The sequence below is a fragment of the Pogonomyrmex barbatus genome, unplaced genomic scaffold (genome assembly GCF_055798465.1).
Source record: "Pogonomyrmex barbatus isolate J1 unplaced genomic scaffold, ASM5579846v1 scaffold2, whole genome shotgun sequence".
In the NCBI taxonomy this organism is placed as follows: Eukaryota; Metazoa; Arthropoda; class Insecta; order Hymenoptera; family Formicidae; genus Pogonomyrmex; species Pogonomyrmex barbatus.
The window spans coordinates 2105332-2117795 of record NW_028297116.1 but is presented as its reverse complement, the minus strand read 5'-3'; the positions used below and the strand labels follow the sequence as shown (position 1 = coordinate 2117795).

The following is a 12464-nucleotide window of genomic DNA, read 5'->3' as shown; positions in this document are numbered from 1 at the left end:
ACATTTTTTTTATGTAATTATAAACAATTCTTTCTATTTTATTGTTTTTACATTATTTACAGAATTTTAATTAAAAAATTTAAATAAATATATTTTACCACTTTAATAAAATATTAAAAATATCTTTTTTGATACAAACATAATTTTTTATATTAAATGTTTAAGCTATCGATATGAAACAAATTTTATTTATTTTTAATATTATCTTTCCGTAATATTATCATCCGTAATGTTTGTAATTGTATTATTTATTTAATTTGCTTTTTGCAAGAAGAAGGAATCTTCTATTCCGAAATGTGTAACATTGAATATAATTTTCTTAATAAGCATTAATCGACATCTGTTAACAGGAATTAAATCGTATTTATGATCGTATCGAAAAGACATTGACTGGATTGGTTCAAGCTGGAAAGTAAACGGAAAGTGAAAGAACCAATGTAATAAATGAGGCGCGATTTCACTCATATGTATATACCGTACATGCCGTAGTAGAACCGTAATTAAAACCGTAGAACATTAAAACCGATATAGATCTTGCAATCTTATTAATTTGCAAAGAATAAAAATATAATTATTATAGTTAAAAATATTATCTATTTAAAAATAATAGGAATTCACAAAACAAAAACTAAGAGAAAAATTTTTTTTAAATTTAAAATTCTGTTGCAGCTTCTTTTACGTTTTTGTTGTTAAATTTTTAAATTAACAGAAATAAAAGGGAAGAAATAATATTTTCTAATCTGCATATATAACATTTAAAAAAGAATAAGAAGGAAAACGGTTATTTCTTAAAAATTATTATAGTTAAGAGAGCTTACAATTATATTTATAAAATTGTAAAAATAAATATTGATTATAAAATTATGTAATATGTATAAGAGATTGCATAAGTTATATAATAGTTTATAATGTATGTAATGTCATTGATTGATTACGTATACACATAATGTTTTATATAAGTGAAACAGAGAATCGCTTATTCAACCGTGATGATCGGCGTAATCTAAATGTAATAAGCGAATATTTTATGAAAATCAAATAAGAAATAAGACAAACGTGAAGAAAAACCAGAAATTTTCGCAATTGTTTTTTCGAGAAATCGCGCAGTTTGTGCAACTTAAATTGCGGTAAATCGATTTCACTTAAAAGTAAAAAAAGAAAAAAAAGTTATCCAATTATAATTTTCTCTTTATGAGCATTATTACTTCTTTATTTTAATATTCTCTACTTCCTGATATTGTTATCATGATATTCAACGAGGAATAAAGGCAACTCACTTTACTTTCATCATTTGGAGAATAATGCATCGATTTCCTTCCGAAGGAGAAATTCTGTGAGCTTCCGGGTTTTTTCTCGAGTGCATTTCGACACTTCCGATCCAAATAGTTCGCAGAGGCGACTACGCTCGGGGAAGGCGTGCAATCATTAATTCGAAGTGTGAGCGTCCTGAAAATTGCGACAGAAAGCCCGCGAAAATAGAGTTTACGACAATGCGCGTGCGAGACCGCACGTAAGGTTTCGTATAAAATCACTGGTGAGAGTGGTTTTTCAAGTGAAGTGAAGTGCACCCAGAACTTTTCAGGAAAACAGGTCCACCGTTGTTATTTAACGTTCGTGCACGGTTCACTGATTATCTATATTCTATTTATAAGGCTGGCAGTTAAGAAGGGACTTTTAGTCATCGCACGGCTGTGGTCTTTAGAAGAGTAAGGTGCACATTTCGGGAATTCATATAGAACGAATATGATCAAGCTCGGAACACATGTGGGTGTCAGATCTAAACGTGAATCTGTTATGTGATGTTTTTTTTGTTTAATTACGCGAGACGAAACGATTTCTAGATACATGTGAATGCTTCACCAAGTGATAATTCTACCTTTATTTCTTCCTTCAGTGATTTTTGAGAATGATAACAATAGTATTTATTTGCTTGAAGAAACAAGTGAAAGCCCATTTTATTACACTTCACAACAAGTTTTGTGTGCAAATTCAAACATTTTAAAAGTTTTAATTAATTTTTATTATTCGGAATTTTGTTTTACTTTATTTAAAAAAATAAAGTATAAAATAATATTTATTTGATACTAACTAAGGAAAAGAAGAAACAAAGAAAAATATAATTTAAAGAATTAAATAGCAAAAATAAGATATTTTTATACAAAAAAAATATAATATAATGTAATAAATATTTATATATAATATTATAATTAATGCCTAATAAATTTAACAAAACATTTGTAAAAAAGAGATAACGTGATAGAAAGAATAAAGATAAGATTGAAATATGCATTTCCGTGCATACACATATGTCTATGTAGAAATTGGTTCAGGCATTTAAAATAATTTTACTTAATTATTATAATTACGTCTGATTCGATCACTATTACTTTCATTTTATTTCCTGGTTTCTCGACAAGGCCGTACACGTGATCAACAGATACTTTCTCCGATCGTGAAAGATTAGGTCTCTGATCTATTTTCATCTGATCGCAACAAGGAACTATATACACATTAATTTTTTATGTAAAGAAAAAGCAAGCGTATAATTTTTAATTTTATTCGGAACAAAATATTTATAATTATATAGTGTTTTCTATTGTTTTAGGTTCTACTTTTACTGGTTGTTACAATGGCTTTAGTATCAGCAACACCATATCCCGGCGGACATGGTCATGAACAGTAATTTTCTATTTTTTTTATGGAATTATTTATACTTTTTATTTGAAGAAGATAATATATAATTTTGATGTTGATATATGACATATATCGTATATTCAAAGTGGATTAAAATTACTTTTAGCACACACTTCATCATCCATGTGCCACATCTCATTGATAAGCATCATCATACACATGTGAAGAAGATTTACATACCGGTTAAATCAGATGATGATCACCATCATGATCATCATGAAGAGGTGGACGGCTGGTAAATCACTTTGTCACCACGATTTCCCAGTGATTAAAGAACTGATCACGACAGGATTATTTCATCTGATGATAATTATCTGACGCCGTCTTATTTATTATTATTTCACACTGTTAATTTTGCAAAATAAATATTTATAGAGATTTTATTTCTTTACCCTTTAAGCATATTTCTTTTATGAGAGAACATTTCTAAGAGCAATTCTAATACGTCTTTATAAAATAATGTAGTTTTAGATAATTATTAAAATATATATGTACGATTTAATAATAAAAAGGATAATTTAGTGATCAATTGTGTCTATAAGATCCTTAAAATATGAAATATTTTTGAAACTTCAATCATTTAACACATTTAACAAAAACAAAGGAAATGAATAAATGTACATTCATACAAAATATTTTTTTATCAAACGTTTATTGTACAAAAATAATGATAAAAAAATGTAACACGATGAAAAGTATGTACAAGTATCTTCGTTCTGAGTACACAGGCGTGCATACAGAGTTGGTTCCTATACTAAATCCTTAAATGCTGCTCTGGTGGCGTAAGTAATTTTGTACTGAGCGATTTTATCCTCTTTTATATCCCATGAGGAAAGTTATTATCAATGAATCGGCAATGAAGATTTAATTGTATGAACTCTTACTTACTCAGACTCCACCTTGAGTATTAACCTAAAAAACCAGTTTCAGAATCATTAAGTACACGATCAATAAATTTGCATATTACGATTTACAATAAAAGTGAATTAGAAAGTATTCATAACAGCGCTTTAACAGTATTTATGCGGCTTTTTATAGTTTCAAGAAATTTAAAAAAAAGATGTGTGTCCACCTTGAAACTTGAAGAAAATATATCGACACTAAGATTACTTTTAAGAAATTTAAGAGTACTGCAAAAATTCTAATTAATATTTAAAATGTGCCCTTCAATTCACTATAATTTTGATATACATTAATAAGAGTTTCGTTACAAACCTAACATAATTAAAACTGAAAACAAGATAAATCCATTTAAAACCAGCCGTGTTTCTCCTCGTGAACGGGTATGTGAACGGGGACGTGAACCTTCTCTATAATCGGAACAGGTACGGCCACTTTTTCAACATGATGTACTGGGTATGGAACTGGCACTTTCTCGACATGATGCACCGGAACCGGAACAGGAACGGCTACCTTCTCGACATGATGTACCGGCACGTGTATCTTCTTGGTGTGATGATGATGGACCGTGTGCACGTGATAAGGCACGTGGATCACATGATGTTCACTAAAATTATACAATCGTTTTCCATGTTATACCACATTTAATTATTCCTTGTTATATTTATCTAGCACTTAATTATTTATAATTATATAAAATATACATTTAATATGATAATTATTATACAATTAATTAAAATAGTAAAAAATTCTGAAGAGAAACATAATGTTATATAATAAAGATTCTAATTCGATTAGAAAAAAATGCAACAATCTGAATGCTACTCACTGATGATGGCCCGGTATCGGCGATGCCAAAGCCACGGCCATTATTCCGAACACGAGCAACTGCAACACGAGAGGTATGGGATTGCGGTTTGGTTGTAATATGCGAAAGTGCATCGCGTACAGAGGTTTAAATTTAAATTCACGATGTTTTTTTAATCCACATTTTTTTCATTCTTGCCGCTTCTTTCATGCACAGCGATAGTACGAGTGCATCGTCTTTCTAATTCAAGCAGTAACAGTTATCGTTTATTTAAACATTCAAGATCTTCAGTCAATAAAAATCAATTCTTTTTCTTCTTTCTTTTTTTGGGAATTTTGATGTTATGTAAAAAAAAATGTGCGGTTAAACATAAAAAATAACAGATACAAATGAAAAAAGTTCTTGAAAAATGCATGTGAAGATAATATTAAACATTAGCATTGCGACAAAAAGTGTATTTAAAAAATAAAATCTTTTTCCCTAGTTTCCCTAGTTAAAATTTCTTCTAAACTTGAAGAATTATCAGATTATCAGATGATAGGATTTGAAATATTATTGAAAAATTTCGAAAGTCACTCGAGACCTTATTTTCGAGAGTAATTTTGTAATCACAAAATTCGCGCACATTTTGCAAAAATGACGCGCAAAAATACACACTTAGTTTTATTACGCGAGTCGCGTTATTATTATTGTTAAAAATCACTGACGACCACACAAAACCAACGAGCATCGGAAAGAAAAAAAAAACCGAGATTCCGAGTGATGAGACTGATGGACGTATATGTTAACGATAAGTCACTCACAACGACGGTGTGGGAGTGCATCTTCGATTCGGTCTGTCTCAATTAATCAAACGTTACTTCGTGAAAATTTCGTCGACGACAGCGGCTGTGCGTGCAATGTCGTTTGCGAACTGTGCCGATGCGATTCTGTGTTTTGACCGTCGGGGATGTCCGCTTATAAAGGACGGACTCGGCGATGACCAAAACCACCCGGTGAAATTGCACAGGGTGGGAGAGCAAAGTGGCTCTCTGGAATCATGTCGGAGTTACGTAAAAGCAAGGAAACGCGAAACCTGCGTTACGTTCGTCTCGGAGCTGCGTAATTCTCCGCGATGCGTACGGCGCGCGTAAGCCGCCGCTTCGGAAATGGCGCCTGAACACAAGCCGAGCACGCATGCTATCCGATCGGATTTCGCGTGATAACGAGCATGTACGTAATTTTCATTTTTTTTTTTTTTTCTTTTTCTTTTTATCGTCCGGATCAAATCGTCCAGATTTCTTGGTGATACGAAGAGCGACAGCGGCTTGTCGAGAAAATTTCTACGCAAAAAGTGTGAATCTGCGATTGCGACGCTATACTAACATGTCAGACTTGTTTACTCGGATTATTTTAATAAATATCGAGCTAAACGAATCTCTTGAATATATTCGTGAAAGATTTTTATTCATAGTTTATTACAACGAGATGAATGGTTGTTTATTAAGTGAGCATATTATACTCTGCTTATTATAATAAAATATATCGTATAATTATAATGTTTTGTAATATTTTATATATTATATATAATATTATTGTACAATCTGTAATCTTCGTCATTGCTGTACGATGATTTTGTGTTTAAATTAACTGTTATGATGTAATGAAGATATTTACATTTGTATATGGAAGAAATGCTTCCGCGAGAGTGGAATAAAGAAGTGAGAGTGCTCGCAGGAACCCGAATTTTATCGTTAGCTTATAAATTAATGAATTATACAGAGTTACGTTGTAAAAATGTCAGGAAATCTCCATTACGTCACACGAAGCGAAACAAATTGGTTTCGTGGAATATTCCCGTTGGGTGCCTTTTTCCCTTTGCTTTGACTAACGCGTAATTAACGGATGGTAGTTCATTGCGTCAAAGAACGCACTTGCTGCGTTCACGGCACAGAGATATTTTTATTCTAACACGCATGAACACGTAATGAAAGTCCTCGCTCTGCATTAGAAAATTGTGTATTAAATTCACCTATCATGGTGGGATAAGCAGGCTTCTAGTTTCGAAGAGAAACTCGAGCCTACATTGATTTCGAGTAAAAGGTCAAAGTTCTATGATATGCAAATTCAATTATCTAAGATGACATTATGTCGCGAAACACATAATAATTGCCCTCGCAAATGATATAACGAGCGATTTCCCAAATATGCGATCTAGAATTTCGTGAGACGTTAGCTCGCATCATAATCATAATAAACGCAACCCGATATTAGATTAGCGAAACGTTTGCAAACGAACACCGACACGAGCAAATACAGATGATAAATCGTCGGTTGATCGTCTTCTACATGAATGATGCTTTGCACGCATAATCGCACGCCACGCCGGATTTCCTCGTAACAATAATTTCTTTTCGCGGCTTACATATGTATACCTCCCAGGTCATAATATTAATTAACGCATTTGTAAGGACTGCTATGGCGAAAAAAATATTGGCTTCGATTAGGTGAAAGATATATAATAAATTTCGTAGTTATAGATTATGATATCTCGGAAAATGCGGTAAACGTGGCTTGCTTTGCGGCTTATTTGAGAACGCGTATGGTATGCATCATGTATCGTATCGTATATCAGTTGAACATAAGATTACTGGTATTCTCCAGCTTTCAGACCGATTACAAGGCATTCTCCAAACAAACGATTCAGTGTTAAGACCAAGGTAACGATCGAGACCGCATTGTATATATTACACGCTCCGTTGCAATTGTCTTTTTTCTTTCTTTTTTTTTTTTTTTTTTTGATCGCGTATCGGCAAGCTCGCCAGTGTAACAGGAAGTGGTGCAAGCTGCATATTTAAAATATCCATCATACAGGGAGAAAGCGTTTCGTAACTCTGTTACACACACACACACACACACACACACACACACACACACACACACACACACACACACACACACACACACACACACACACACATCTTTGCGTACAGAGCAGGTAATCGGGCGATCGAGAAGAGGCGAGACAGGAAAGAAAAGAAATGTAAATAAAAAAGCGACGAAGACCAACAATTCGCGCCAATGAATTCACCGGTATATATCCGGTATATTCCGATTGCGTAAGGGGCACCATAAACGCGATCCTGCCGAGCGATTTTCGCTGCGTGCGCGCGTTTGTACGAGTTCTTTGTGTGCCTTATGCAGTAATGCGTAACACATGTTCGAAGAAACATGACACAGTACGTAATCTAATAAGGATATATTTCTGATACAGCACTTCGCATATTTATTTTTGTTAAATGTTACAGTTTTATGCAACACACTTATGCTCCTATTTTTATCAATGTTGTGTGTTTAACTTTAATCTTTTAACTTTAATCTTGATTTATATTTTATATTTTTCAAGTTCTAAAAATTAATAAAAAATGAATTATAAACCGAGATTAAAGTTAATTTATTCTGGTCTTAATAGAGTTAATTTTATTGACAGAAATAAATATATCACTGTTAATTAAATTTCTCTTTATTAATTTTTTCTAAACTTTAATTTTCATCGTCATTCTTGTTTCATAAAAGTGTTTCTAGTGAAGAATTTATTCTCGATTTATTCGAGTATAAACAACGTCGCGAGTGTTATATATGGTACACATTTCTTGGAACTAATTCAAAATTACGATAACGCAATTAGGAAATAAATTATTTAGCATAAATCTATCTTGCAATGAAATTTCTTTTAACGGTAATGGAATTGGCCACATATAGGATTGCCATCCGTCCTCTTTTCCCCGGATCACTGTCCTCTTTTTTAGGGCGTCCGGGGAGATTTTTTGAAAGCGTCCAGGATAATTATAAGGGTTTCAAGAAATTCTTCTAAATATTTTGTTTTGATTCCTCTCGTATTACTCTACATTACCAAATAACACATAAAAGAGTTAAAATTTTTAAATTTTAATACCTAATAAAATAAAATTCAAACTAAACTTATAACAAAACTTCCTATTTTTAATCAAAATAGTCTGTATTTATTTAGTATCCAGTTCAAATTTCTCTTTGCTCTGAATGCTAATGAACAATTAGAATGTGAAATAATGCTTCATTTACCGTTCTCTAATCAATTTTATTAATTTAAGCGCATTTTTGTCCGGGGGTTGCAACCGAAATGTCCGTGGTTTTTGGCTTGTAAGTCCTAGTTTTGATGATTTTAATAATACCCTAGCCGCGTATAATCCAAACAATATTCGGGCGGTCATTGTTGTATCGCGCGCAACGTATTATTGTGTACGCGGCAGTCACCTTGTCGCTCACAAGGCAGACTCGAGAGAGAGCAAGCAAACAACAGAGGCAGAGCGAGCCGCTCCGCGTGACGCGTCATTATCCTTCGAGACGCGCCCGCGACAAGTGTCGGGAGAAAATGTAATCCTTCCCTATGAAGAATTAAGCGAAGAACGGAGAGTAATTCGTATCGGTTGTTATTTCTCGCGAAATTTAAATATTCGTGATCCAATATTATGCGTGTAATATCCTTTGACGGATTTTTTCGGAAAGTATTTTTAGTATTTCTTGCTGTCTTCTTATTTTTTTTCATTAACGAAATGTATCGAGTATCGATGCCGAATTGAGTGACGTCGCGACGCGTTCAATTAGTAAGTATAGTCAGATTAATCTCGTACTTTAGTGTCCGTTAAATACGCATAGTGCGTAAATTCGATGTTCGTACATTCGGCGATTCGTATTTCGCGAGATTTTTCAATCGAAACCTACGGCGCGAGAGCAGCGAGTCGGCGAAGCATACTTTCAGATATCACATTCCACACATATCTCTTTTTAATTTCGACTGGTTGTATTTATTCATTTGTCGGGATACGAGCTAGTAGTCGCTCTGAAACGCGCGCGTGTGCTATTTGTCTAGCATTTGTAGAATTCGAAGTAGCAGGTACGGAGAATGCTTACGTCATCACACCGCGGCGGGTATTGCGTGAAGTTGGCCGCGTTACATTTTCGAACTATCCCTCTCGTTCCGTCTGTTGCGTAAATATGGGCACATCACGGGGCGTTGGGTGCTTCATAGCTTTCTGCGATTCTATTTTTTTCGTATTTTGCATTATTCTTATTGTTCTTCCGACGTAGTAAGATGCGTCCGATCGATGATCGGGAGTGCCGCTCGAAGTATCGCGCGATTGTCCTCCTGTGAAAATTATGTATGTACGCGCAATCAGCGATGACAATGGTTAATTGTGTTTCGCGAGTGAGTGTCACGTGAGTATGCTGGAAAGAAGCAGTAATGATGATTGATCAATCTATCTCAAGTGGTACAATACAGATTGCTCGATTATTTTAAAAATCTCATTTTAAAACGTAATCCTTTTTTTAAAAATTAATCGAGCAAAAAATTCTTAATTATCACTTAAAATTTTTGGATTGAACTTCTTACAAAGGAGAAGAAGGAAGAGAAAGAGGAAGATGAGGCTGAGACTGGGACTGAAGCTGGGAAGGATCGAGAATAGTAATACTGCAGCCTAAAGGTGAGTGATTTATTATTAAGTATTTAGTATGCCAAAATAATTTATTTTAATTTACAAAACTTATTTGCTTGTTAAAATGTGTAGTGTAAGTAGAGAAAGAGAATACTTCAAGAGTTTTAATTTAATTGCATCATGTCCGAATATGATCTTTTTCTCATGACAATTATCGTATTTGCGCAAAGCCGCACGTGAAAGTCAATAAACGTGATGATTTTGAGGGAAATAACGGTCACAATCGATTGCAATCGGAGAAAACGTCACGGCATAAGCGATGAAAGTCAAACATTTGGAACGCGTCCAACGAGTTTGACCAAGAGAACGACGACGTGCCGTAATCGCAAAGGACGCATAAATTGACCGACGATTTGCGAGAGGCAATGCCTGATCCGTGCCGGCTATTGCCTTTTCTGGAACGAAGAATTATATAAGAGAGTGGTTCCGTTGCGGAAGCGAAACGCCATTACCCATGCGAAATTGTTGCAAGTGTATACGGATTACGTCGGATTTCTTTTTTTTTTCCTTTTTACGTAACCGTTTGTAATGGAAAATCGAAGCGATATAATTATTTGATTATATATTTGATTATATATTTATAAACCGCTTCGTGTTTTACACACTTTCTGAATTTGCATTTATGCGATAGAGACGCTACCGTTATGAATATTATTTCATACGCGGCGATGAAATAATATTTATTCGAATTTGAGAAAATTTCCTCAGATTAGTCGTTCAACAAATTTATACATATTTCTACTATGGTGTATTACTCATAAATACATTGGATTAAATGTCAAATTGATTAGAATACCATTAATCGTTTTAATTATAAATATTAATACTCTTTATATAATGTATATAAAAAAATTAGATAGAGTGTCACGTAATATAGGAAATAAATAAGATAGAATTATTTTTATCATATATAATTTATAAGTAACAGATTTACAGTTTATTTCCTTAACAATCGAATTAATATAAAAAATCTTATCAACTACACTTTAAAGTTCTCTGATTTATCTTTATTTATAGAATTATTATCTAAAGTTTATAAATACATTTTTTGCATGCAAATGCAATGTGATTTTATGATTCATTCATATTTTTACAGCCAAAAAAAGTATAGTTAACACGAGTGTATCTTACAAAAAAGAAAGAAATCTGAAATGCATTCATACTTATTCCAATATGTATTCATACATTAGAAATTTTCATATCATAATTGCATGAAAATAAATGCTCAATGGTATGCACACATTTGCACCCTCAACAATCAAATTCGTATCGATGAACAAAATATTACATTAAAAATTCTGATTTAAGATATTATAAATATGCTTAGCAATTATTTCTTTTTCTTAAGCTTTGTGATAACTTCAGATTGTGGTTTTTGCCAATCCAATGGTTTGCGGCGGTACATAGGCCACGGAGGTACAGTAATCAATGCAGCCATAACGAATCCAGCACCCAAAATATAAATTGTCTGTGAGAATTGTTGAATGGCATATCCCCAAATTAAGCCAACCACCTATAAGAATGCATAGTTCCTGTGCTACAATTATTAAAGAATATTTTCAAGATTTCCAAAGAATTGTAACTTACTCCGAATAACGTTATTATGACTCGAGATAGTTTCTCCGCTCTAGCTTGACCATCGTAATCCTAAAACAAATATCGCATCATGTAAGACTTAAAAAAAAAAAAAAAATAACGTGTACAGACATTTAGTCATAAAACTGCGAACGTTTGACAGATTCACTTCAACGATACAAGTCATTCCGAATCGATGCTCCGAAAGTTGCGATTACGTTTGACATACGGTGCGTCGTAATCCTAACCTCGCGAATAACAAATTTATGCCTTGGACTTAATCGCGAATGACAGACAATAATCCATTGAACATCCGATCGTTCGAGCATCCTGCTACCCACCATATGCGTCGGGATAGATTTGAAATGCTGCATCCATGCGTTCATCGTGACGAATACGTGGCGACGAGAGAATCAACGGAGACGCTCACTTTCGAGCACTTGGATTCGAGACACGAGACGTGGTCGAATGCGCAGATACAAAAGTCGACGCGTCGCGCACGTGCCCGTGTCGCGTGGCGCGGATTTTAAAATCAGTCCTGAACGGACTACTAAACGAGTTTTAATACTTTTTTAGTAGTCCATTTAGAAACGCGACGTGAACTTCCCTGTGTCGCGGACCTTAATGTACACGTACTAGATGTAACACATCGATATGTTATTGTACGTGTAACCATGTCGAGAATTTGCTTAACTTCATCGACATAACGTTTAACTAATAGCACTTTTGATTGCAGTTAGTTTGAAAGTTAGTAGAAGCGTTCTAGGTGTGAATAATAAATGCCACCTCTTGCCTTATGATTGAACTGGTCATATCCAAACACTTAAGATGTTTATTTTCTTAGGAAACAAAATTTTCTATATAAAAATTATTATATAAAAATTATTCTACTGCTGTCTATATCTTAATAATTTAAGCTCTTTAAATTAAAATCTTTCTCATTTCTTTTTATATATTATTGATTGAATGCGAAT

At 33.5% G+C, this 12464-nt stretch overlaps 3 protein-coding genes and 1 long non-coding RNA gene across 9 annotated transcripts in view; 2 read left to right on the top strand and 2 right to left on the bottom strand.

Moving 5' to 3' along the window:
* Window positions 1–1577: 1577 nt before the first annotated feature.
* On the top strand, window positions 1578–3223 carry LOC148936570 (uncharacterized). 2 transcript variants are annotated; one of them, XM_089076812.1, is made up of 3 exons: window positions 1578–1764; window positions 2606–2679; window positions 2801–3223. In XM_089076812.1, exons 1-3 carry the CDS (start codon window positions 1744–1746, stop codon window positions 2931–2933), a joined length of 228 nt encoding a protein of 75 aa, XP_088932938.1. In that variant the 5' UTR covers window positions 1578–1743; the 3' UTR covers window positions 2934–3223. The 2 variants fall into 2 exon arrangements, with proteins under 2 accessions (XP_088932938.1, XP_088932939.1); XM_089076813.1 differs by lacking the exon at window positions 1578–1764 and adding an exon at window positions 2385–2523.
* Window positions 3224–3327: 104 nt separating this feature from the next.
* Window positions 3328–5361, bottom strand: LOC105430388 (uncharacterized). The gene is made up of 4 exons (XM_011643933.2): window positions 5206–5361; window positions 4424–4482; window positions 3910–4201; window positions 3328–3606 (listed from the first exon to the last, which is right to left on the bottom strand). Exons 1-3 carry the CDS (start codon window positions 5224–5226, stop codon window positions 3946–3948), a joined length of 336 nt encoding a protein of 111 aa, XP_011642235.2. The 5' UTR covers window positions 5227–5361; the 3' UTR covers window positions 3328–3606; window positions 3910–3945.
* Window positions 5362–8709: 3348 nt separating this feature from the next.
* Window positions 8710–12464, top strand: part of LOC148936567 (uncharacterized) — a 48857-nt gene continuing 45102 nt past the window's right edge. Inside the window, exons 1-2 of one of the 4 annotated variants that reach the window (XR_016139231.1) lie at window positions 8710–9024; window positions 9509–9903. This is a non-coding gene — a long non-coding RNA (uncharacterized LOC148936567). Of the gene's footprint in view, window positions 9904–12464 lie in introns of all 4 variants that reach the window. The other 3 variants (XR_016139229.1, XR_016139230.1, XR_016139228.1) reach the window with 3 other exon arrangements.
* On the bottom strand, window positions 10811–11981 carry Spase12 (Signal peptidase complex subunit Spase12). 2 transcript variants are annotated; one of them, XM_011643934.2, is made up of 3 exons: window positions 11832–11981; window positions 11503–11562; window positions 10811–11428 (listed from the first exon to the last, which is right to left on the bottom strand). In XM_011643934.2, exons 1-3 carry the CDS (start codon window positions 11874–11876, stop codon window positions 11246–11248), a joined length of 288 nt encoding a protein of 95 aa, XP_011642236.2. In that variant the 5' UTR covers window positions 11877–11981; the 3' UTR covers window positions 10811–11245. The 2 variants fall into 2 exon arrangements, with proteins under 2 accessions (XP_011642236.2, XP_088932937.1); XM_089076811.1 differs by lacking the exon at window positions 11832–11981 and adding an exon at window positions 11645–11802.

Coding starts and splice junctions, on each gene's coding strand:
- Spase12 (XM_011643934.2), bottom strand. CDS start 11,876: ATGAACGCATGGATGCAGCATTTCAAATCTATCCCGACGCATATG. Junction 11,563..11,831: donor AATCTATCCCGACGCATATG/GTGGGTAGCAGG, acceptor TATTTGTTTTAG/GATTACGATGGTCAAGCTAG. Junction 11,429..11,502: donor TCATAATAACGTTATTCGGA/GTAAGTTACAAT, acceptor GCATTCTTATAG/GTGGTTGGCTTAATTTGGGG.
- LOC105430388 (XM_011643933.2), bottom strand. CDS start 5,226: ATGCACTCCCACACCGTCGTT. Junction 4,483..5,205: donor TGCACTCCCACACCGTCGTT/GTGAGTGACTTA, acceptor CTCGTGTTGCAG/TTGCTCGTGTTCGGAATAAT. Junction 4,202..4,423: donor CCGATACCGGGCCATCATCA/GTGAGTAGCATT, acceptor GTATAATTTTAG/TGAACATCATGTGATCCACG.
- LOC148936570 (XM_089076812.1), top strand. CDS start 1,744: ATGATCAAGCTCGGAACACAT. Junction 1,765..2,605: donor TGATCAAGCTCGGAACACAT/GTGGGTGTCAGA, acceptor CTATTGTTTTAG/GTTCTACTTTTACTGGTTGT. Junction 2,680..2,800: donor GGCGGACATGGTCATGAACA/GTAATTTTCTAT, acceptor AATTACTTTTAG/CACACACTTCATCATCCATG.